The sequence below is a fragment of the Sander vitreus genome, chromosome 2 (assembly GCF_031162955.1).
Source record: "Sander vitreus isolate 19-12246 chromosome 2, sanVit1, whole genome shotgun sequence".
Taxonomy (NCBI): domain Eukaryota; kingdom Metazoa; phylum Chordata; class Actinopteri; order Perciformes; family Percidae; genus Sander; species Sander vitreus.
The window spans coordinates 21,225,137-21,251,677 of NC_135856.1; the positions used below are offsets into that span (position 1 = coordinate 21,225,137).

Below are 26,541 nucleotides of genomic sequence, written 5' to 3' on the forward strand. Positions count from 1 at the left end.
AATTGCTCCTTACCATCAGCAACTTTGCTCATTAAGAGCTTGGAGAACATTTAAATATTTCTATTTAAAACGCCTTCCCAGCAATTCCCAAAAGCCTATTTTACGCTTCTGCGGTAAGTGGATTAAACTGAATTAAAAATGAAAAAGAAAAAGGGAGAGACTTTTTGTAGTGCCTTTTATGTTTGGCGAAATATAGCCTATGTTTTACATCAGACAAATAAGTATACTGCAGACACACCTTTAGTGCAAGCTGGCTTATTGATTTAGTTCCCTCTGCATGTAAAAGAGAAGGGAAGTGGGGAGAATGATAATAAAATCACACAGTTGGCATTCTGGTGGAGGCTCACCAGCCAAGCTGCCGTATTTTATGTCTTTTCCCCAGTTTTTCCTATCTACCTTTGCTCATTAGACCTGTCTTCTTCTCTCAAAATGGTTGTCTTAAATCAGTCCAAGTATATACTCTTCAGAAATCCACTCTTTATGTATACATATTCCGAGACATTTTTTGTCTAACTTATCAAAAACTGACAATGAACAACGATGAACTGATTAGATTTTGGAGGTCAAAGGTTAAGGTCACTGTGTTTTTGGCCATAATTCAAAAATTCCTACGTTAATTATGACAACATTTCACACAAATGTCTAAATAACTAACATATCTATACAACGATGAAGTGATTACATTGTATATCCAAAAGGTCAAAGGTCAACATCACTGTGAAATCATAATGTTCTGCATAAAAACCTTTCTGGCCATTATTCAACGGCATAACACAGGAACAGAAGGGGAGACTGTGACCATATTTCATTATTTGTCGAATCCTGAATTGGTGACACTAATCTTTGGTGCCCACCTTCTTCTGTGATTTTCTGTGCTGCCAGGTTGAAGATGTATGAGAAGCATCCATGTTTCACCAAAAAATACACTTATTACCTTTTATTCAGTTTAATATCAATTCAAATTTCATTCATAGAGTAGGTCTAGACCACACTCGAGGAAAAACTTACTTTTAACCGGCAGAAGCCTCGGACAGAACCTGGCTCGTGGGCGGCCATCTGACACGACCGGTTGGGAGGGAGAGAGAGAGAGAGAGAGAAAGTCTTCACTACATTAAAGTACTGTCACAAGTAATGGTGGTGTTTCAGGCATTTGTACTGTTTGAAAAAAAGTTTTCTGTCCAGGTAAACCATAGCTTTTGTTATGATAATTTGGGACAGCACAGTCCATAAAAAAACACATTATTAAGCTCTGCATTCAATTATTGTGACTCAACAGAAGATTACGTAGAAAGGTAGCCTGCTATTCACATTCACTACGATTCATTTGAACACACAAAGAGCATAAAGCTCTTCCATCGGGTCTGGCCAATTGATACTGGCAACAAAACCAACCATTTTTATGGTCAATAGGGACTTTTCTTTTGTTGCTTGTCTTTTGTTCGGCTGAAAAGACTTTGTTTCCCTTCATTGTGATTTGACAGGCTGAGCTTGCAAGTTAGCGTCCTTACTGTAAAGCACGCACAGCCATCTCCTCATAGGTTACACACATGCACACACACAAGTACACACATGTCCACATGCCAAACGCCAGCGTACACACAAACAGATCTGTGACAGACAGGCCAATCTTCCTGCTGGGTAAGCCGGGGTAAAATAGCTAATTGGCGTGCAATGTGCAAACGGGATATTGTCGCATACACAGAGGTGTAGAGTGACATCTTGCCTTCTCCTGAAGTGCACAAGTGAGAGACTGCTGTAGAGACCCAGCTGCTGTAAAATTTGAGAGGAAAAGGTTGCAATCATGGCCTCAACTAGAGAAACACACAATAACAATTGTGCCTTCGCATTGCCATCTTTTCTTTCTAATTGATAAGCTTGCACCCATTCTGAAAGATTAACACATGCGATACACCTGAGTCTCATATCTTTCTTTTGTTCTCTCTATCTACCTTCCTTACCTATTTCTCCCTGCAGTCATGCCCCGTTTTGCTGAACAAGTGGAGGTTGCTATCGAGGCACTGAGTACGAACCCTCCTCAGGCTTTTGAGGAGAATGAGTTCATTGATGCATCACGCTTGGTCTACGACGGCGTCCGTGACATCCGGAAAGCTGTCCTCATGATAAGGGTATGGCCAATATAAAACAATCACTGAAATACTCTGAAATGGTTTAAATTATCAGCAAGAGTTAGACAGAAATGAATGTGTTTGGAAATGCTGACTAAGACCAACTGTAGTAATTTATTTCCTCCATATATTAACAACTGGTAGTTGTGAATGTAGACATCTAAATAAATTGTTTCCTCTTGTTGCTGAATAGTCAGTCAATGTTTTAAGTATATTTGGTTTAAATTTATGTTCTACTTTTTATGCAATCTACAATTACTTTAAGCCATAAATTATTGACTTTTTTACCCTCTAATTAATACTTTGAAAATACAAAGGTAGAAACCAAAGCATTTAATCATAAACCTTGAGAGAATAAAATCTCCTGAGTTTCTGGATTCATCCCCATGACTCATGAGACAAATTTGTCACACTCACAGACACCTCTCCAGTTTGTGCCTCTTCTGATTATAGCTACACATCTGTGGTACATCATTGATAGATCAAACTGTGCCACCCACTGTCATCAATGGTGTTCCTTTACAAAAATATATCTGCCCTAAGGATGAAGACAAACATAATTGATATTCCCATATGAGATGTCACACCTTTCACATGGTCTGTTTTACAAAGCTAGCAGAACATTTTACAGCATGTCATTATAAAAATGTTGAATAACAACATGACACCAGCAGCTCTACAGCCTCACATACCCACTCTGATGTTACAGTATCTGCATTTCTCACCCGAACTGGCCCTTCTCTCTTCACCATGTAATTCATTTATTCAACTTTATGCAGGCTGGAAGTTTTCCCAGTGCAGCTCTGGAAAAAATCTAATTATGGAAAATAATTTGATGTTGGTAAATAATGTAAAACAGGCAGCTTTGAACTGCCCGGGACCAGCTGGCTTCATAATCCCATCCAAGTTCAATTACTTTCTGAGGAGACAACTTGGAAGATCCTTGCTTTCTCTGTTGTCTAACTCCATCATATAGATAGCAAATGTTGGTGCAACATGTAATAGTTTTTTGTGCACACATTTCTAAGCGTCTGTGTTATTTTTCTCTCACTTAAGCCGAGAATGGCTACTTTTGAATTTGTACAGCACAGATCTTATGAGCAGTCGATGGATTAAGAAACCAATTCTCCACAGTGTTTAAAAATTGAGGCAGGTCTTGAGAAGAGTGTAATGAAAGTTTGTAAAAGCAGTTTGTCCTGGCTTTTATGTCCCCATGTACACACACACATACACACACACACACACACACACACACACACACACACACACACACACACACACACACACACACAGTACGAGAGTAGTGCGACGGAGTAGCAAGTACTGGATACAATGGAACATATACTGTATGAAATTGAACAGTGGTTGGAGACTGGCAACTATAATATAACCAATATGTTTACACTCTCTCCTATTCCCATAAACTGACCTACAGCCTGTCGCAAGCAGAAAGTTCAACTTTTACTGGAAGTTCAGAGCTAAAGTAGCTGCTTTACAGAAAGGGGCTGCATTGATGTAGGTATTTTGTTTATAGTTCTCAGTGAGATTATGAAATATGTTCCGCAAAGGCTGGTTTTAATAATAGATCCTTAAATTTAAAGGCTCATCAGATGCCATAACACTGCACAGTGTTTTATAATGCTATGAGAGGTTTTTACAGCTCTAAAACGTTATCACAATAACAATAATTGTATCTGTTGTGATGATCACAAGGTAAACAGGTGTACACATAACAATGTAATCTACTAAGTAACGATTTTGCTGAACATGTTTTTTTGTGTCAGCATTTGCACTGGGCCAACCCAGGGGGCCCCATTGAAATGAATGACCAGCTTTACAAAGCTGGTTAACAATTTGTTCTATTACCCTGTTTTGTGATCCAGCTATGAATGCATTCACATGAAGAGGGGAAGGGTTGTCAAGCGTGTTTGAATTTGAGACATTTTTCTTTCCCATGGGGAAATTGGGTCAGTACAGTGGCAAACATATTTTGATTTGGTGGGATTAAATAGGAATACAGACACATAACTAGCAAAGCCAAAACTATACAAAGTCAAATGATAGGCCAACTACTGTTAGGAATACTAAGAAGGAAATTCATCACAATTACTAGCCTCTACAGTAAATTGAATTCATCAGGCAATAAGTCTACTGTTGCTTGGTAGGAGTCCTGCTTTATAGCCAGTGTGAGCACTAGTTTTGTGTAAAGCATTAATTATATCTCTGATACAACTAATCATCATAGAGAGGCAACATTCTCGCAGCCTATAAATAGAATAACTCACATTTCTCTTCACAAGCATAACTGTGACAGCACTGTGAATGCAGGGCTTTTTTAAATGTGATCATCATCTAGGAATGACATACACATGTATATGTTTTGAACTCATATTCTGAGAAGTAAACCATCCAGCATAAAGGTTACCATGGCGATGTAGCCCAGTTTAGAGTGAGCCAGCTTCATGCGATCAACAAGCCTGTGTTGGAGTTAGCTGGCTAACCCACTAATCTTAATTAGGAAGGCAGCAGGGAATTCATTATTTAGTTTCACACTTTGATCAGATGCAAACAAATATACATCAATTACATTCCAGTTGTTGTTGTTTTTTTATGAGAGACCACAACTTGCTTTTTCCAATTATTTAGTGTGGTTGAGTAATTTCCTTTATTATATGATGCTTTTATATTAAAAGAAAGAGAAAACAGAGGACTATCATTACTTTAAAAGAATAACATTAAGCAATTACAATCGCCACACAGCAATGTTCGATCATAAATCTTCAACTTAAGATCATTGTGCAGAGACAAACTGTGCAAATATTTATGTTCACAGATAAAAGCAATACAGCAGACATTGTGTAACATTTAAGTTGCTTCCTGTTTAAAATATAGTCCTGCTATGAGTTTTGCAATTTTTGCTTTGCAGTATAGTGGATCTGGAAGGCAATAACACCAGCCTTGACAGAGACCATCCACAAAATATTGTCTAATCCTTGAGTTGTAGCTTGATGAACCAATTTCAATATTTTCAACGTTGTTAGTAATGAATCAAGCAATGTATTAGCTGATATGTTGTGGCAACTGACATTAGCCAGGTGAACCAAACAAAAAACTGCCCGTGTTGTCTCGCTACGGAGTAAAAAACATTTTCAGTGCCCCCATTTAACTTACTAAAACGCTTTTTTCCATATTCTTTTTCAATGGCAATGTGTATGGAACTACAGTCACTGACCCAGGTCTTCTGCAAATGGGTGCATATACTGTAGTTATCTGTGAATTGACATGTTCATTATTCTGTGGTCAAACAGTGATTCATTGTTTCTATGTATACCTCTACATTTCATCTCATTGTTTGGTTGATGTCAAATGCCACTGGGTTTTTCTTTCCTGTCAGGTATCTTTTTTTTACCTTTCCACCAAAGCTAATATATTTATGCTTTTTCAAAGAGTGTCACCTATTATTATGTTATTTCATTTGACATATGCGTTCAGGATGAAGACGTTACTGTTGTTATTGTGTGACATCTCTGTCTGTCATATGCTTGGTTTGGTTTGAGCTAAAATTCCCCAATGAGGCACTGTATACACGGTAACATATGCTGTCTACTACTGTGGATTACGACACAATAGGGCAAGTCAAAGTTGCTCTTTTTAACTGTCAATTTAGGAGTCGTATGATTTTCTTTTCTTTTTTTAGTTTCTCTCTCCCTGACTGTTTGCTCTACTTTGTCTTTGTGTTGCTCACAGACACCAGAGGAGCTGGAAGATGACTCTGACTTTGAACAGGAGGACTATGATACTCGCAGCAGGACAAGTGTCCAGACTGAAGATGACCAGCTTATTGCTGGACAAAGTGCTCGGGTGAGTGGATGTTCAACTTCCCACTGTGCTGAAAACTTTCTACATGTGCCTCAGTTATGGAATCTGGCCTGAAAAAAATACAGAAAAAGACACCATGTATTTGGTTTGGGCAAAGGCTGGTGAAAAAGCCCAAATTCATCATATAAGTGACTGTAGTGTTATTGCTTCAGTGGTAGGCTGAGGTGCAAGTTGAATTGCATCCCACCTCAACACCCACCCCTGTTCCCTGACCATACTGGAATCGATTTATCCAACTAGTTCCACTTACATGGCATGAAAGTCCATTTAAATGATCCTAACAAGCGGATTATTTTAAATAAACACTGTTCAGGGGTGGCAAGTGTAAAATTGCATTCACAAACAAAGAAGTAATTACCTAATTCCCTTTAGATGCCAGACAAAAGACAAAATACAGTATAGTACTGTGCCAAGGCTTCTGTCGCGATCACCAGGGTGTGTGCTTTGTTGCACATTAGCAATTTTTCACTTAGGCCCAGCTTAAAGAACATTAGGAGGGTACCACTGTTTGCTCCCCTCCAGCAACACAGAGGCTCTAAGGGTGTATTGCATGTTGAATAGATTATGGATGGCAGGCGTATGACTTGGCCCAATGCCTCACCCCATGGCACATAGGCCTGTATAATACTGAGTCTCTACACAGTCAGCACACACAGGGGAGTAATGCACAAAGAAGGTACAGTTGACATAAATAAAACCAAATCAGCAGCTTATGGTTGCTAAATGTATGTGCTAAACAGCTATAGTCCCGATTGTGATGCCTTTTGATAGTAGTTCAAACTAAAAAATAACCAACTCAGAAGCTAGGGAACTGCAAACAGGCTAGGGCTGTACCCAATTTAGAATTCTGTCAGTTGAATCGGATTTATATAAATATTCAACAATTTGTTTCTTCGGTCCAGGTCCACAGCTGCCTGTCCCGGAGAGCAGCGTGTGTGTGTGTGTGTGTGTGTGTGTGTGTGTGTGTGTGTGTGTGTGTGTGTGTGTGTGTGTGTGTGTGTGTGTGTGTGTGTGTGTGTGTGTGTGTGTGTGTGTGTGTGTGTGTGTGTGTGTGTGTTTAAAACAGAATATTATAAAAATTCTACATCCATTTTAATAGTTAAGAAAATCCTAATTGATAAAGTGCCATTTAGATCACATTTGATTTTGCAGTACTCTTTAATAGTTAAGAATTTACGTTTTGCTTTATTAATTATACAATTCAACTCTTGAACTTGAAGAGACAACTCATAAAAGTTTTGGTCAAATCTGAACTCCAACCATAAACAAAAAGAACAGACCCATGCTTTGGGACCACAGTAGCATCTCCAGGATGACTGTGGGGGTCCTGGGTGTGAAGTGCTTTGAGTTTATTGTATGTATCCTCCCACTAAAGGCTCCCGCAGCGTAACATTGCAGGGCCATCTGAGCTTAGACGCACCAGCACTACTACACAAGGGAGCTTCACAGCACCAAACTGTTAACTAGTTTTCCTGGCACTCAACTGTGCTTTGAGTGGGCAGCTCTCCTTGGGAACAGTTTGAAGTCGCAGCATGTCCCATTGTCATAAATTATTGCTGTAATACAAGTGATATACAGTGGATTGAAGGCTGACATGGGTGAAAATAAGGATCGTTCATGCACCCTTCATAAGCAAGCTATGCGCTCGAGCCCGCAATAAATAAATGCGAGGCAATGTATTGCATTGTGCTTTCAAACATGACTACATTTAGTACACATTATTGTGTATAATATACCGTACATCTGGCATACTGACACAGCCTCTCACACTGTTAATTGATATTGCCTGTTTTTTTATTTATTTTGCCCTTAGAGATTAAACATTTGCACATGCAGAAGGCAAGCCCATCCATAAAAGATGTTTGCTTTGAACCACTAGTGATCTGCCCAGTCAGCCTCAGCCTGTCGTGTCAGGATAAAGCTTGCTGTCCTCTCACGGTCATGCCAAGTGCACACTAGTGCTCTGTGTTTCTATTTAAACAGACAAGAGGAAGTGTAATCCATTTTCTCCATTGGAGCTGACATGAGCATACTGAGGTTTACAGTCATGATCCCTCCAAGCCCCTCCAGTCCAGTGTGAGGGTATCACACACGGGACACAGGCGTAACATCTCCCTCTGACTTTCTCGTTCACACTGTCTCTCTCTTCCTCAGTGTAGAAAAGAAATCAAATCAAGTACAGGGTGCTCCCAGGAGCCTTTGTTCCCAGTGGTCTGCCTTGTGTGGTGCTCCACTTGTCACTTCTATTATACGTATGTGTAAAGCTAACTTATTAGAGCAAACATGCATAATGAGAGGACAAAAAAAGACAAAGGGGAAGGAGGTCTGTACTGTAGTGTATTTTTCTATTAGAACACACACACACACACACACACACACACACACACACACACACTCACTCACTCACTCACTCACTCACTCACTCACTCACTCACTCACTCACTCACTCACTCACTCACTCACACACACACACACACACACACCGAACAACATCTTTTAACACAGTGATCGGAACACTGTTGATAGGTCATCCATAAAATTGAACTCTGAGTTTCTGGGCAGTTTATTTCAAATGAAACAAATTAAAGTAATTTCAAGATGCGGCACACTGTGAAGAAACCCAGAAAGCGCTCTAATCCCTGCAGATGTAGCCGAGTCGCACAGTGTATTGGCACAGCACTCCCTCGGCCGGATTTGCCACTATGTTAAGCTCCCAAGGCCCGCTCCTTGTTGTTATCAGTAAAGTAGAGGAAGGGATTTGGGGATAAGTGAATTCTAGAGAGCAGGGGAGGAGGGAGAAGGGGGCTTCACCAAGAGCTTCCTGCTCCCCTGACGTCCTGATTGGCTCATGTGTCTACCCCTGTGCTGCTGCTTTCCTTTGTGTTCAGAACCCCCCCCCCCCCTCTCTCTCTCTCTCTCTTTCTCTCTGATGCTCTCTCTCTCTTTTTGTCACTCCATTTTCAGAGTGAATTTGAATACCAACCAAATCCCTGACTTTCTCTCCCCAACCTCACTTGATACCTAATTTTAGAAAAAGGAATTTCCAATCCAAATTGTTGATTTTCAAGAGACTTCTTGCTCTCTTTAGCTGTCTGGGGAAGCAGTTTTGTCTTGGTTTGATGCAGCTCTTGGGCGCAGAAGACGGATGGAAAACATTTTGATTGCACTTACAGAAATATTCAAACCTAGAACTACTCTGTTTCTCAATTTTAATTCTTTATTTGACTCGTTACAATGGCATTTAGCAAAACCATTTTGACACCAGGAGCATACTGCTCGGTGTAATTATAGAAATAAGTGAATAATTGATGCCTCAACAGTTGGGTGCAGGAAAGAAATAAGCAGCAAAGATATGCTAATGACCGCCCTCGAGTGCTGAGGTCAGAGACATGTTCATGGTGGCACAGTTCACTCACCTGTGTCGCTATTGATTAGGCAGCAATTACTGTACAGCTATGCCTACACTATGATTTTGGCTACATTGAACATGTATTCAGCAAAACATACCCCAGGGAGCTATCGGCTTCCTACAACCACAAGCTTAGAGCACAAGCACCCTAAAAGTGTCTGGACTAAAATGCCTTTTGTAGTCCTCAAGTTTATATTTATACATTTGTGCATTATTCAAACTGACTTCAATTTAAATAACAAGTTATAGTTGAAATCAACAGCATAAATAAGCATTAAAAAAATAAGAGTTACATAAGACAAACTCAAACAAACAGAAGGAATGTTGGTTAAGTGTGATTACAAAAGCCCATTACTGCTAATTAACCTAGCCAAAAATGCATACTTACTTTTGGGATCTCACTGATTAGTTAAAGGACTATTCCGGCGCAAAATGAACCTAGGGGTTAATAACAGCTGTGTACCCACTCTGTCACTCTCTGGGACATGTTTTCATGCTAATCAAATGTGTTTGTAGCTTGAAAGACGCTAGTGTGGACCACTGATTAGCTTACAACACAAGTATTCGGGGCACAGGGAAAGTAAAAACAAATCGCTATTTTGTACCACTAAAAAGCCTCAAAATATCACCAAACTTCAACTGTAGCATAATGAGGGTCCCTAAATGTTAACCGAAGCATTGAGAACTTTGTAAGTGTACAGACAGTTTATTGAAAAGATAGATTATAAAGACACTCACGTTCATGTTTACATGCTGCCGCCATCTTGAAAACCAGTCATGACTTACAGCTGGCGATGCACACTAAAATCAAAAGCAATTTGCTCAATAAATCTGAAAAAATCGCACCGATGTAAAACATAACTTGTCTAGTGTACTTAGTCTGTGGATAACTGTCCATCTGGTCCCTCCGGTCTGGGTCGCCAGCGCTCTGCTCCCGCAGCGCTTCGTTCAATAAACTGTCTGTACACTTACAATGTTCTCAATGCTTCGGTTAACATTTAGGGACCCTCATTATGCTACCTTTGAAGTTTGGTGATATTTTGAGCCTTTTTAGTGGTATAAATAGCAACTTTCCCTGTGCCCCGAATACTAGCATTGTAAGCTAATCAGCGGTCCGCGCTAGCTTCTTTCAAGCTACAAACACATTTGATTAGCATGAAAACATGTCCCAGAGAGCGATCGAGTGGGTACACATCTGTTATTAACCCCTAGGTTTGTTTTGCGCTGTAATTATCCTTTAATGAACCAATGGAGGTATATTTAACTTGTAGATGGGACGACTTACAGTTGTTTTGTCATAGATTAAATAAATGCTGCTGCTGGGGCCCCAGAGCCACTGCCTGCTGTGTGTGACCCATAATTCATAACGACACCTGCTAAGTGAATTCATGTTTGCCCTGCTGGAAGCAGTGGTCTGTAAATTGTTTATTCCTGATTGTGCAGTCTAAATACATATTAACTTTGTATTTGTTTTAAATGTGAGCAGTGTTTTCACCCCACACGCGGTATAATGGGAATTGCTGCGTCACAGTTGTTTGTGTGTCTTGGCACCAGCAGCAAAGGAAATCTACACTGGGCTTAAGGGGGCTGGTTTTGCTTGTTTATTTATGCTGCTCAGGTTTTTTTTCAAGCTAACCGCCATCAAAGCTTTGCACCACTCTGCTCACACAGTGATCAGTAGGCCAAAGCACATGGACACATCTGTTGGCCTCTGATGAGAAAGTTGTGCCTCTATGCTTCTCTATTTCTGTCTGTAATTTCAATTTATTTCTCTTTCATTGCGGGCCGCCTCCTGTTTCAGCTTATTTTCTTTTTGAAGAATTTTAGAAGGACAAGTAATCTGTATTTTTTGTTTTCAATTTCATCCTGACATATCTAGCAGGGGACAAGAGCAAAGTGACGTAGTACTTGAGTATGATGACTGAGCTCACATTGCACCCCCACACACTGTGAGAAAGGGAATAAGGAAGAGGCAAAAGGAGGACAAGGACGATTATTTCATTAAGAGGATAGCAATTCTTCGAGGACAGTCAATAATAGATGAGGTTAAAAAACAATGGTGACTTTTTTTTTTTTTTTTTACTTTACTCGTTTTCTCTCTCTGCCTCTCGAGTCAATAGAATCGACCTAATGGAAACCAGGTTACTCTTCCTTCCATCTCACCTCCCTGACATAATGTTGAACAAATGCATTATTCATTCTCTGGTCTAAGAAGCGAGGTAATTATACATTTATCTCCCAAATAATACCGGGTCCTTACTGCGCCAGTGACCTTGCCACAAGATTTATGCCTTTTTGGACCTGCCCCCAAAGGCCGCTGAGGAAAAAATGAAGGCAAAAATGGATTTGCTCTTTATGGATATAAGATGTCGAGGGGTTTGAAAAGGTCCAGTCATTAAATGTAAATTTTAGAACTTTATTTTGAAGCGTTTCAGAAGGGCAGAGATAGTCAGACTCCAAACTTAGTAGTGTTAAGTTTTGTAGGGCGGATTAAAAAGTAGACCAGACAGAAAAAGTATAACAAATGGTGCTACAGCTCTCCACTTTATATATGTTTTCCTTTATTCTCTTTCTTCTCAACTAATCCCTCCTCTTATTCGCCCCTTTCTTCATTTCCCTATCGTTCTCTTCTCCCCAACCTTATCTCCATCCTTTACCTAAACTCTTCTCCTCTGGCATTTTCCCTCATTCTGAGCAATCCTTCCAATTTATTCTGCAACCTCTTCCGACTCCACTAATACTTTGGTTTCTTCCATGCTACCCTGTTGCCTGCAGGCTATCATGGCTCAGCTTCCCCAGGAGGAGAAGGCTAAGATTGCTGAGCAGGTGGAGAGCTTCAGACAGGAGAAGTGCAAGCTAGATGCAGAAGTGGCCAAGTGGGATGACAATGGCAATGACATCATTGTGCTGGCCAAGCAGATGTGTATGATCATGATGGAGATGACGGACTTTACCAGGTAAAAATTACACTTAAAAGCAGTAGAAACAAGCTGTAAACATGACACTAATGTATTATCACATTTTGCGTTCATATGGCTAATGTGTAAGCAAAATGTTGCTTAAACATCAAACACATACTCAAACTTTAGAAGGAAATATCTGGCTCTAGCTGCTAAATGTTCCACTATGTTCACGAGCTAGTCGCTTATTTTGTTGTTCTGCTGTTTGGTGCTGGGCAGGTAATGCATAGAGGTTATCTGGTTTTTCACTGCAAACTGCTGCCTGCTTTGTCTGAAAACAGGTTGATGAGTGTAGAGAGTGCCATACAACTGAAACAATGAGTTTAAATAAGCTGAAAAGTTCTATACAGCTGAGGGAGAGTGTCAGGAGATAATTATCTGTGGAATATCACTATGAGCAACCCTTTTAACATACAGGTAGTTCTTTTCATCCTTTCTTTATAGTAATATAGCAGCAAGTAAATAAAGTGACAACAAGTGGGATTGCTGAGAAACAATCCTGCCTTTGCAATCCCTCAGAGCTGTGTGTGTGAACTGTTTTGTGAAAGGCAAAGTGACCCAGACATCCTTTCCTTTGCTCAGACTACGTAGCAATGCTGTGATTCAAAGATATACTGTAATAGATAATCTGTTTGCATTTAGAGTCTTGTCGCTTATGTTTACTAAAAGCCAGCAGCTTTCCTCTCAATCTTGCCCATCTGGGCTTAACATATCAGGGAGATCCTAATGCCCAACTGGTGGTTATCTGCCTCATGTATGGATTTGTGAACCACTTCACAATTATATGGCATGAAACAAACCAAAAAAGAAAAATCAGAGCCATGAGTCATTAGTCATGAGTGATTATGGCTGTGGTGCTGTGACGGCACCATTAATACTTGGCATTGACCCCGTTACTCAGATTGGCATGAACAAACTGAATGGAAATTTCAGCTTAGCAGTGACTAAAAATGAGACATCACACAAAGGCAAACACATTTATCTAGTCACAATAACTTTCCCGGTGCTGGCAAATCAAAAAAACACAACACAGAACAAAGGCTCAGCGGTTGGCCATTATTTCCCTCTCCTGCTCTATTTCTGACACCAACTGCTCTAAAAGTTTTCCTGTTTTACTGTTGAAAACAGAAATATTTTGTTTCTTTGTGAATCAAAGCAAATATCTATGATACATCATTAGGGACAAAGGTATACTGTATTTGTTACATCCATTATCTGGGAAATTGTGTGTTGTTGGTTGATTGTAATGTCTCTTATTCCTCCTTCAGCCAGAGTAAATTAGCTGCTGCCTTTATAAGCTCAGTCTTTAAAGGGAGGTTCTACATGTCCTCTGCCTCTGCAACTCCACCCACATTCCCTTTTTGCCTCTTTTTCACCCCTTGAATTTTCCCAGAGGCAAAGGCCCCCTGAAGAACTCCTCAGATGTGATCAACGCGGCTAAGAAGATTGCAGAGGCTGGTTCCAGGATGGACAAATTGGCTCGCGCCGTTGCAGATCAGGTAGCTTTGCAACTGTGCCTGTCACTGTCATTTTTATCATATTACTTTATATCAGTCTGAAACAGTCTCATACTGTCATAGTAGGTGGCGGTGGAGCATATTTTGAGTTGGAGTAAGTGGGCATAGCCATTGGAAATCTTTAATGTGGGTACTGACGAGCCCAGCTGGAGCGGTGGGCTGTGTTGCCACATGACTTTGTCTCCCAATGGGGCCAACACTGAGAGAGCAAGACAGCAGAACCAAGTTGTGTCTCTAATATAATTAGCTCCCAACCGAGGTGTTGCATTCATTATCAGATGAGTACCTCTCTAAAACATGCTGACAGACCATTTTCAATATCTAATCAATCAGTGCTGTGCCTAGGGAACACAAGAGTGAAAAGAAATAGGTGTGTACCCTGTGTATGTGTGCATAAAGCAAATTAATTGGGAGGTATTTTAGAATGCAGCACTCCAGGTAATGCATAATCTTCTTCATTTGGTCCGTTTCTAATATGCAGTGTGTAGTGAGAATAAACTCAGGCACAAGACTCACTGATTTATTAAGGCAGCCTGTTGTCATTGTAATTGCAACTGCTGTTAGCTAGCAAACCCTTGGAATAATTATTGTTGGTTTCAGTATCACACACTAGGCCTTTTTCCAGTGTTGCTTAGCTGAAAAAAAATATGTTGAAGCTCACAGCAAAATTTATAATCACAATTACGTCTTTTTCTGAAGTCCTGAAACTTGCATGAGGCCTGCACATACTATCACTAACAAACCTTTAGGTTCATGTGCCAAATTACAACCAAGTCACTATACTTAAAAAAAAAATGTTTACGTTATGGTTTAAGATGTAGTGGACACTTATCTGTTATGTAAATTTTTGTCGATATCCATGCAATATTGATAACTCAAAAGCCCTCAATGAATTATACCTCTTTATTACACGTCTTGGTTGAATACTCAATTCTAATTGGTCAATCAGAGCATTCTGTGGTCTGCTATTTCTGTATAACAGACATTTGCTAACCATAACAGACCATTGCCATGGATTGAGTTTTGATCACAGATGGCAGACCATTTTTAAATCAATAAAATAGTTTTTAAATCAATACTTGTGCTCATATGGAGCTCATGCGTAGCACTGATCCGCGGATCACAAAGGGAGAGAGAGGATGGAGGAAACGGGGATCGCTAACAGAGCTATTGGCAACACTGCGAACAGAGCATTGATTAGCTCCATCATGGTAAGCTCACTAACCTGGGCGACCTGGCTTCTGCCAGAGAGCAGTGCTCATCAGCGTAAAGTTAACCGTGCCGACCGGGATGCAGGCGTCATCAGCAGGTAACCTCTGTATGAGTAGCTGTGTAATAAGCCATGTAATAAGACATGTAATAAGTGGAATAATGTAGAGCGAACCGGTCATTATTGCGAATTGAACCCCTTCAGGCTGATTCAAGAACTGCGCCGGTGTCTGGCATTACCCTGTTGGGGTTCTAATTCGCAATAATGACCGGCTTGCTCTACATTATCCCTTTCATAAAGGCTGCACACTTTCGGGCAGTGCAACAAGCTGTAAACACAACATTGACATACACGTTGTCATCTTATAAAGTTGTTATAGCAAATGTATCAGCAAACAGTGGTTTATTTACATATCCAGCTGATACAGAGACATGTAAGTCCAATATTCACTCTCCTTTTAGCTCTGTTTGGCCACTAACTCTTAAGAAAAGGGAAAAAACAGTAAAGTTGCATGCCGTAAAACCAAAACAATTAATGAAAGAGCTGAAGGGAACTGCAGTGCCGGTCATCATTACACAAATGACCTCTTTCACATAACACATAGTTATTTGATCCATTGTTGTTCAAGAAAATGGAAAATTTTAATTCCCATCTGGATCCAAATCCTTCAAATACACATAATTATTGGAATTCATGGGCCAGCATTTTTTTTCATTCAACCTTAAAAATTTGTGAATTTGGACATTGACCCGGTTTTACTACAAAAGACAAACACGTGTTCATTTTGAGATTTCCTGCTAACAAAAAAATGAACATGCCTTACAGTTAGAATACCCCTTAACACTAGCCTGGTAAATACATATTAGTCTGAAACCTCTCAGTTGATTTTCGATTTCCAAGGGGCACAATCAACATTGCAGACCAAAATGCCTCTGGATGCAGTTGACTAGACCTGCAACCAATCAGCAACATATGCAAGTTGGGGCGGTGCTTGGTCTGTTTTGAAGCAGAAAAAAAAATGGCCACAAACTTTCTCCAATTACAGCTACAGCAACAGTGCACTGAAGTGTGTTTCTGAAAAATCGGTTTGTATAGGACATAAATGCAAGGCAAATGAAACATGGGCTGGCAAAACAGATTTTGGCTGGTTTCCAGGCTACCTTAACACAGCATGTAAAAAAAGTACTCAAGCCTTCATCATTATTTCCTGTGAACGCATTTTATACTTATTACAATCATTTAATATCCATTTAGTTGTGTTCATATGTTCATAATCAAGGGAACATGCAGAGGCTGGATTAAAGTACAAACAGAAACGTTGCTCAGGGTGCGGTATACCAGTATAAAGAGATGGTTTTTGCCTCATACTGTATATTTTCTGTATCCCGTGCCTTCTTGTGACAATATGTGACTTCACAACGATATATGGGCAAGCCTTGTGCTGTTAGCACGGTGCAGAACGCCCGTCAGTTTGAGTAGCCTTAGAGTCTGCTCAGCTGTCAACTGGCCAGAAGGCATCTTTAGTCAAAGCTGGCACTGAAGCTGAATGATGTGGCTTGTTTATAAACATTTTTGCATGTTTCCATGTGTGAGAACATTTGTCTCAGAAAGCAGGACTCAATCTGCATCACAGCTTGTGTATGTTGTTGAGAGCAGGATCTGGGACAGAAATGACACAGTAAGCATGAACTTGCTTATATAGTAATTTCTTGACTTAAGGCTGCCGAGTGATGATAAGTGTTTAACAGGGTTTAGGTGGGAGTGAATATGTCATATGGCAAATCACTGGCAGAGCCTTTGTCTCAATCAACAGTTGTTGTAATGAAAAGAGCAGGTGGCTTGCCATTTTTAATTCTCACTTAAATGGTTCCTAGACCAGTGAATATTCAAAGCCTTCTGTTACATTTCCAGATACATCTGAGCAATGTTCAGGAAATAAAGAGGGGCTTAAGGACATTTTTATTTCCAACATGTATTTTATTATAAAAGTGTTTTCATGTGAGGCATTTGGGGCATACAGTATGTTTGTCATGCCATTCAGTGAATGGAATGAGTTATTAAAAGTTAAAACAGCATAGTTTGCCTTTATGAAGCATCTTAATGGAATTACACAACAATAAACATAACCTTGACTATTGGTCTTTATTCCGTATGAAGAAGACAAGTATTTCGCATTCACACATTGTGGTAGGTAACCTTTGTTTATTGAGAGCACTGTGGCTTGACAGTAAGAATTAAGGCTGCTTCACTGCTTTTAGACAGGTCCCTTAAGTAGCAAACCTTGTCGCCATGACTCCACATCAGCCCTATTGATGAACATGTTTGAAGCAGAAGGCAATTCTGCGTGGAACGGTAGAAGGAGAGCTTTTTCATAATCATTTAAGCACAGCACTTGACGTAGAAAATCCCCTCGAGACAACTCACCCCATTTCACTCTAGCAATGCCTTTTTTCTACTCTATTTCTCCCACTCCATTTTCCTTACTCTGCTTCATTCTTTAAATATGCCTCCTAAAGCCATGAGCTAAATAGTGGAGGGCAGCTTTACAAGCATTATGCACACCTATTCTGACACATACATTGATTGTTGAGTGTTATGAACAGTAATGACATGTAACAGTATGTATCACTCTTTTTTTTTTAAACCTTTATTTATCCAGGTAAGCCGATTGAGAACAAATTCTCATTTGCAACGACGACCTGTCACATTCACACAGTTACACATTCATACCTGGAAGCTGCCCAGTACAACCACAGTCTAATCTGCTGGCCACTGAGCAGCTCCACTGGAGCGGTTGGGGTTAAGGGCCTTGCTCAAGGGCACCTCAGTGGTGGTAATGAGGGAGGGACAAGTGCTGTTCTTTCACTTTCCCACCCAGATTTTATCCTGCCAGTCTGGGGATTGTCCCAAGCTTGCTTCCTTAACACCTAGGCCACCACTGCACATTGACACAAGCTGCGTTTTATTGCAGCATCATCTGGCTTCACATTTACCTGGGCAGTCGTTGTTGACCTGTGTACATTCGTGTAGTTATGTTAAGGTTGAGTAATGTAGAGTATTGTTATATCAAGTTCCTCAAACAACAGTAAATAGTGCAATTCTTAGGGGGCTATTTTTGTACATGGATTACTTTGGATTAAAATGTTTGGTGCACTAGCAAAGACATTTTGTGTGTGATTGACTCAAAATACACTACAGTAGCATTGTTCACTGTAATAAAAGAACATGTCACCCAGTGCAACTGTGTGGCTCACTGATGTGTTTTTAGTTTTGGGACAAAAATGGAAGTCTATGGTGGAATAAGTTATATCAGGCTGTGGCTACGCAGACAATACTTTGTTCATTCCAACATTTCATTGTTGGTTTTGGTCTTTTTATTGGATTGACAGTAACACAAATGTTGAGTATGTCTAGCCTTATCCTTTAACTATGATTTCAAATCGCCTTTCCTGTTTTTTTTCAAGAATACTTTTCTTTTGCACTGCACTCATGTGAACTTTCAGTTTGAGCATTGGGTATATTTTAAAGGACTTAAAGAACTTAAGTGTCAAGTTATTGTTTCTAAATGCTATTAAACACATGCAAGTTTGAAGCTCAGTATTCAGACTTCCAGGTCTCACTTTCGTCGTCACAGTGGAAGGCCCTGTCGCATTGACTGCAGAACAAGAGCAAAGCTCCTGTTGCCTCTACTGACAGCAGTGTAACCAAGTGTGACAGATGTGTAATTAAAAGGCTTCTCATTAAAAAAGCAGGAGCTAGCTAGAGAGAAATGAATGCTGTCGTTGAGTGAAATCAGGTATCTCAGATTTGTGAGCTTTTTAGGAAGTAATTCAAAGCAGATGCCAAAATAATCATAAGCATTTCTAAATGCATAAAGCAACCGTGGGACATCACAGCCTGAGTAACATCAAACAAATGTAGGTGCGACATGAAAAAGTTAGTATTGATGGATTTTTCTAATTTTGTTTTTAGTTGTATTTGGTAGATAATCATGCTCTATGTAGTTTTGGAAAAACAGTTCCCATAATGTTTGTCCCAAGTTTATTTGTTTACATGTTGGCAAATTGGCACCATTAAAAGTACGCCACAACTATCACAGGTTTACTTTAATGCTAAAGAAAACCTTAAAATGTGATGATTCTCAAGCAACTTTGGGAGTATTACATTTCTACCATACCTAGAGATTGGCATAGGGTACTTTCCATAAAATCATCTCTCAATGCAAATCAAACCAGCTATTAGGCTAACTAAAATAAAACCATGCCAATCTCTAGGTATGGTGAAGGCTATGTGATGATGTGGGGCTATTTTAATTCCAAAGGCCAAGGGAACTTTATCAGGATGCATAGTATCCTGGATCCATGAAATAACTAGCCTTTAAAAATAAAAATCTGCCTGCCTCTATGGGAATTTAACATAGGGGTGTACTTACTTATGCCCCCTGTATTTTAAGGAAGAACATTTATTTATTTATGATACATTATTCACTCACAAACAAAATTGGTGTCCTTAAAGGTTTGATATTTCCTCATTTTTTTAATTAAGGCATTAAGATCAATTTCCAAAAGATGATTTTTTTATTCCTCTTTTTAGACAACTTTAGCATGGGTGTCCTAATTTTTTCACATGACTGTATATCTGTCATTGTGTCTTCATGTTATCCTTCTCTCTCGCAAACATTTCTTTCCTATACTATTGGCTATGTAATGGAGCACAAAAAAGATCATATATATATGGGCGCCTGGCAGTTGGTAGAGCTTGCGACCATATATAGAGGTTTATTCCTCGACGCAGAGGCCCAGGGTTGAAATCCGACCTGCATGTCTTCCCCCTCTCTCTCCCCTTTCATGCTGTCCTGGTGATTAAAGGCGAAAATGCCAACAAAATAATATAAACATTTTTTTGGATCATATGTAGAACAGTGCCATAATTAAAGAGAAACTATTTTTTATACACTGAATATTTTAGGAAAGGTCATGCAGCATCAGTGTGAGGTGTGACTTGCGTTTTGACAGACTGCCACACTCTGATAGTGCGTTGCCCTCATCTCAGCACCAGAGTTCACATCATCTTCCTGAAATACCCATCGGGAGCACTTTCATTTTGGGCCCAATTATGTGGAAAAACAAGAAAAATAAATTCTTACTGTTTCTCTGCTGGAATACCCAAAATGCTGAGAGAAACACTGAGGTCAGAAGGAGTTTCAGAAAGACTGAGTAAAGTCTAGCAGTGAACCACACAGTTTCCTCACTCATCTGTAATGAACGCTGTTTCACTATGAAAGAGAGAGAGAGAGAGAGAGAGAGAGAGAGAGAGAGAGAGAGAGAGAGAGAGAGAAGAGGGCTTCAATGGACCTGGCAAAGTAATGGGCCATACAGTTTATTTACATCAACAGGGAATCTGTGGAAGAAATGGAATATTAGTCAACTGTACAATAGGGACTCATTGTGTGATGTCTGCATCAAACGTGCCTGAGGCAGCAACGTGTGTGTGTGTGTGTGTGTGTGTGTGTGTGTGTGTGTGTGTGTGTGTGTGTGTGTGCGTGCGTGCGTGTGCATATGCGTGTGCGTGCGTGTGTGTGCACCAGCAGTGTGAAGTGCAGTTAGCAGTGATGCTAGCCAGGACTGGCGGTGCAGAGATAATGCCCAGGGAGAAGAAGCTTCCCTCTGCCTCACTGGCTGCTCTATGAGCTAGTAGCTTCACCACAGTCTGCATTCAGTGCCACTGACTGAGAGGAATCTGGATGCTAGTGGCAGCTTTGCACTACTGTGTTGTTCAAAGTTGATGATAGTGGCCGTACAATTAACATTCACTTACAGTTATTTTTGTAAGTTGAAGAAATTTCATCTTGAAAAACTGTGTTCTACTCACTATTTGTGACCGTCAGTGAAGGGCACATATGGTCAATCAATACTATTAGTCTTAGTACGAGAGACATTTTCTCATAGAGAAGATGGGTGGCCATGAAAGCTGCAAGTCCTGGAGGGGGGTATATCACAGGTCCAGCCCACAAGACAAGGAAATGAGCTGTGCATTTCCCCATACAGTGCTGCTGAATGTCCTAGTTAGGACCGTTTACTATTAATGGCTAGAAGAAAGGTGTTGCTACAAAATGATGCTCACAGTGTTTAAGTAGCTGATGCAGTGTTCTTAACCCACTGGGAGCTTAATGGGCCATAGCTGACTCCTGGAAGGCTTCCAAATGGAATAATAGGGGCAAACTGTGTGATAGCAGGAGACCTGAGGAGGCTGTCCTCTTATTCCCTGTTGCTCCATTTGCTGCACTTTATGATTGGTTTCTTCACTGTTAAAGGAGCACAAGGACCAGGTCAGAACTTTTGGTTAAAAATAAAAATAAAGACGAGAAGAAGAAGAGGGATACTGTGGAAGCAAGTCTTTTTTGTATCAAAGTATTATGTCCATTCATTGCTGGTTGATCTGTTTTCTTCTTGGGCAACATGCTGTGACAAACTTGTTTTATGTGAAATGAATGAGTTGGACACCCTGCGGTGTAACTTAGCTTGCCTTTGAAACTCAAACTTGCAACAAACCACCATTTAAAAAAAAAAAAAAAAAGAGTCATCTTTCAGGCTCAGTGCAAATAAATGTAAGAAGCAACACAAAATACTGGAACCGTACTGTGTTTGTTAGGACTGTTGTTCTTGGTTTTCTTCTTTAAAATGGCTGCAACAGACAATGTGCTTCCTAAAACAACCTAATGTGGTAGAGAATTCACATCTCAAACTATTTGGGAAAAACATACTCCATTTAAAACCAGATGGTTGTTCTGTCATAACCAGCTTTAGATTTTGCCAATAATGCCTGAAATAAGGCCAAGAATTGTTTTCCCTTCTAATTCATTGGCTCATTGACAAATCTGTTGCCTTGATGGCTTCATTTTCTGTCATGATATAAGTATATCAAATATAAATATATATCCTTTCTGTCAGCTAGCCTAACATTGGCTCTTTGTTGATCACAGATCATCCAGTTTTAACCTAAACAAAGCCTCCCGGATTTACCAGCATTACAGCATTTCATAGCATAACATTGTGAAAAAAAACAAAGAGTTTGGCAATGGTGCTCAAATTGAGAATTAGTTTTACCAAAGACATGCAAACAGGAAGAGAGACGTCATTGTGTTTGTCCAATAACTCCTAAACCATAAGTCCTTACATACTGTATTTGAGACTGTGTGGCTCAGCATAAATCGGTTACATGGTTTGTTTTCATCTTAAACTTGATGGATTATGAATTCTGACTTACAATTTGAATTAATTTATTTTATATATTTGACCCAATGATGATCTATATTATCGCTGTTACAGTCAATTTGAAAACTCTTTGGCTGTGTCCAAAATCATTTCTAATTACTTTATTACACTAATTGACCAGTGCACTATACTAACCTTGCCATATTATGTATTTGCGTGAATTCTGAATGTGACATTTATGACGATGATGTGTCATACAGTAAGTGTCCTAAATCTCAATTTACTGCTTACTGTAGAGGTCATGATTGAGTGTCTATTACATTGGAAGTAGTAAAAGACTAAACAAGTGAGTGATTTAGGACACAGCCCGTGTCAGTATGTAACAAACACATTTGACAGCAATGACGTAAATACTGTATAACATGAGGCATAATTCCTTAATGACATACAAATGAAATGGATGGTATGGCCAGATGTGTGTCAAAGCACCAAACTGACACCACAAGGCCAAAAAGTTAAACAGCAGCTATTGCACAGTGGCCTCAATCTTCCAAATTGTACATTAATCATATTTGCACAACCTGCTTTATTTTTGTATTATAGAATTGGACTACTGTTGTGCACAAAATGGCTGATTGTGTTTCCTTATGCCTCTTCTCTATTCAGTGCCCTGATTCAGCGTGCAAGCAGGATCTGCTGGCCTACCTGCAGAGAATTGCCCTGTACTGTCATCAGCTCAACATTTGCAGTAAGGTGAAAGCTGAGGTTCAGAATCTGGGTGGAGAGCTCATCGTGTCTGGGGTAAGTCTATCCATACAGAACAGCACATGGCCAGCTCCACTATCGCTGATACTCGAGATAGGAGTTTAGGCTCAAATCACTGGACTTAGTCAATTAAATACAATTTCTTATGCTGTGCACTGTGAGTGGGCAAACCTTTTAGACAAAGGTCACGATGAAGCTTGGAAGACCAGAGGAAGGGTCACGCAGAAGAAGACTGATGCAATTATTTCAGGCTGATTACTCGAAAGATGGCTTTTTACCATTGTATTTTTCATTCCTCATGAACCATATTATCCATGGTCAAACTAAAATCAGTCAATTATCCCATACTGCTTCCATTTGACATTTAATTTAACTACTCATTTGCGCCACATTCTCTATTTCAAAGCTTTCAGTTTTTATGAGAAAAATATTGATTAGTTTGACCAGGATTATTCTCATAATAATACAAGTCTCCCCTTAACTCTCCTATATACTTTGTTTGTACCTTTGGTAAAATACAACGGACCCACTTGCAAAGCCGAAACTTTATTATATATAAGGATGTCACCTCTTCATAAAGCTCATAAATACTCTCTGGTTAAAAAAAAAAGGAAAGTTATTCAATACATGTTTTCAAGCCACAGTCAGATGTAGATGTGTGATGGTTTTCCTTTTTAAATGGACCTTTGTTAGAAGAAAGTCAATATTGCATTATTAACATAATTATGTGGTGAACTGCATTTGGCTCGATAACTTGATCAGTAAACTATTTTTTGTCTTTATTGAATAGTATGTATGCAGGTGTGTGTATTTTTGGACCTGTCATTTATGTTTATGTTTAGTAATGCACCAGTCTCGTACCTCATCAGTTTCTGTGCAGATACTGACATTATCAAGTCAATTTTATAGCACAAAATCACTAATCACAAATGTCCCTAAGAGGGCCTTTACAATACTAACAGCATACAGTACCCTCTATCCTTAGAACCCCAGTTCAGATGAGGCAAAACTCCAAGAAAAAAACTCTTAACAGAAAACCTCAGGAAGAGCAACAGAGGAGGGATCTATTTTTTCAGGACAGACAAACAGACCTGCGGTAGAGTACACTTGTCCATACTGAGTTTAAATATTCAGGAGATCATGAGAGAAAAAGTGGAATCGGTGCATTCCTACTGTTTTGTCTTTAAATAACTGTTCTATTAACTGCCTTAGTATGATTTCTTCCTCGAATTAAAATTCAACTTTTGTCTTTGCTTTGGGCTTCCTTGTATCTTGTGTTGATACAGCGTTGTTTTATGATTTCTCAGTACTCTCTTGGTTTGTCTCACATGAGATATGCAAGCCCTGCTGATATTTTAACCTTTTCATGGTGGCCAGCTGGAGTCCACACTCATTAAATCTAAGCAGTTGACTCGTCTCAGTGTGGGGTAGGAGAAGGCCCACTGGTCGCCGACCCTTAAATGTCAGCCAAACAAAACAGACGGAGACAAAGGTACACCTGACCCCTGCCTCTGCTAATTAGGAACAGCTGAAATAAGATGTCACATAGTGATGGCCACGTTTTTATGCTGCTTAATTGACAGTTGCGACACAGACCTTCTAGGTACCGGATGTAGCTATGATGTCCTAATGTTCCTGTTGAGTGCATGAAAGTCATTGCACTTTTTCTATTTACAGAAACATTGCCTTTTTTGACTTGACCCTTAGTGTGTATCTCTCTTTCTCTTTCAACTCTCTTCCCCTCCTGTAGCTTGATAGTGCCACCTCCCTGATCCAAGCAGCCAAGAACCTAATGAACGCAGTGGTGCTGACTGTAAAGGCATCTTATGTAGCCTCCACTAAGTACCAGAAGGTGTACGGAACAGCAGCTGTTAACTCACCTGTGGTGTCTTGGCGCATGAAGGCCCCTGAAAAGAAGCCTCTGGTAAAAAGGGAGAAGCCAGAGGAGTGCCAGACACGTGTGCGACGAGGCTCCCAGAAGAAACACATCTCCCCTGTCCAAGCCCTCAGCGAATTCAAGGCCATGGACTCCTTCTAAGAAAAAGAAAAAAAAGTCATGCTTACCCAAGAAAAACAACAAAACATGACGGTGACAAGTTGAAGAAAGTCCCTTTTTACATTGTGTTACCCCACCTCTGTTTGCCCTGTGTGTGCTTGGTGACACCTCAGGAGGACTACAGTACTTATTAAACTGCCACACTACCAGCTCCTGTGAACACTGTGGGCCTCATGGCTCGCAGGCAGCCAGCACACTCCCAACACTATTTATCAATCTAAATGTAGCTTAACATGTGAGAGCCAAAATGTGACACAAATACAAGTACTTTTGAAAATATGGGAGTTAAAAAAAAGAAAACATATCAGAGGAGGAAGAGTGGCATTTTAAAAAATTGTCGCAGTTGATATTCTAGCTATATCTTTAATGTGCTACTGGCTGCTTGTATACACATTTAAACTGTCTGAATGGAAATCCTGAATGGTTCAGTAGAGGAGTTATTCTAAAGGGAATATGTCAATGTTGGTATGCTCCCTCTTGATATATATTTTTCTTTCAATTTGAATGTAACCTGTAGTGCTAGGAATAATTTATGTTTTATTTACCTGGGTGTGTTGGCATCCAAGTAGTTTCCTTGTTCCTGATGATTATAATAATAATCCATATGGTGTTTTTTCCAAAGCACACTTATGGTCTATTGTATTGCCTTTTTAAATTCAATTTATTTAATTATTACATCACTAACTATGATGACCTTGATTGGAAGTTGTGTAGCGTATACATTTAGACAGAGAGGTTTGACTAGTTGTGGTTTGCTCAGAGAATAGAAATCCCTGCATACGATACCTTTATATTTACCCTTCTCTAATAAATCCCTCAACTTGATTCTCAAGGTTTCATGTCTCTTTCTTACTGGCACATTTGCAGCAGTAGCTACCAACCTGGAAGTGAGTATTACATAAGTGATGCCTTTTATTAATCTGAAAGATGTGAAATAATCATTAGAGATTGCCATGCAAGACCTGCAGATAAAAAGATTCCAGAGGAGAAAATCGATTAGTACTAAAAGCTTATGAGAATAGGCATATTGATTCAGGGTCACAGGTCAAGTCCCATTACTGCATTGTGACTTCATAATTGATCTTAGGTCAGCACTGTTTCTGCTATCTGTGTGATATTTTACCAGATCTTTAAAGACCACTCTTTAAAGTGTAAAAATAAAACACAGGGTCCTTTTGACATATACAATATCTTTTAAGCCTCTTGAGATGGCAATGTTGGCGGGTCTGTCTGTTGGTCCACTACTTTGGTCCTGACTGAAATATCTCAACTATCAGAAGGATTGCCATGCTATTTTTGTACATACATTCATGGTCCCCAGAGGATGATTCCTAATTAATTTGGTTATCCCCTGACATTTTCTCTAGCACTGCCAGCAGCTTTAACATTTTTACTTATCCTGTGA

The 26,541-nt window shown here is 39.7% G+C and overlaps 1 protein-coding gene across 4 annotated transcripts in view; it reads left to right on the forward strand.

The window, feature by feature from the left end:
• Positions 1 to 25,961, forward strand: part of ctnna2 (catenin (cadherin-associated protein), alpha 2) — a 306,540-nt gene extending 280,579 nt beyond the window's left edge. For 3 of the 4 annotated variants that reach the window (XM_078260893.1, XM_078260909.1, XM_078260919.1), the window contains 6 exons: positions 1,975 to 2,126; positions 5,874 to 5,987; positions 12,190 to 12,371; positions 13,768 to 13,873; positions 22,982 to 23,116; positions 24,831 to 25,961. In XM_078260893.1, coding sequence (XP_078117019.1) covers positions 1,975 to 2,126; positions 5,874 to 5,987; positions 12,190 to 12,371; positions 13,768 to 13,873; positions 22,982 to 23,116; positions 24,831 to 25,118 — 977 coding nt within the window. In that variant the 3' untranslated portion in view covers positions 25,119 to 25,961. The remainder of the gene's footprint in view (positions 1 to 1,974; positions 2,127 to 5,873; positions 5,988 to 12,189; positions 12,372 to 13,767; positions 13,874 to 22,981; positions 23,117 to 24,830) is intronic. The other variant, XM_078260901.1, reaches the window with a different exon arrangement.
• The last annotated feature ends 580 nt before the right edge of the window (positions 25,962 to 26,541 follow it).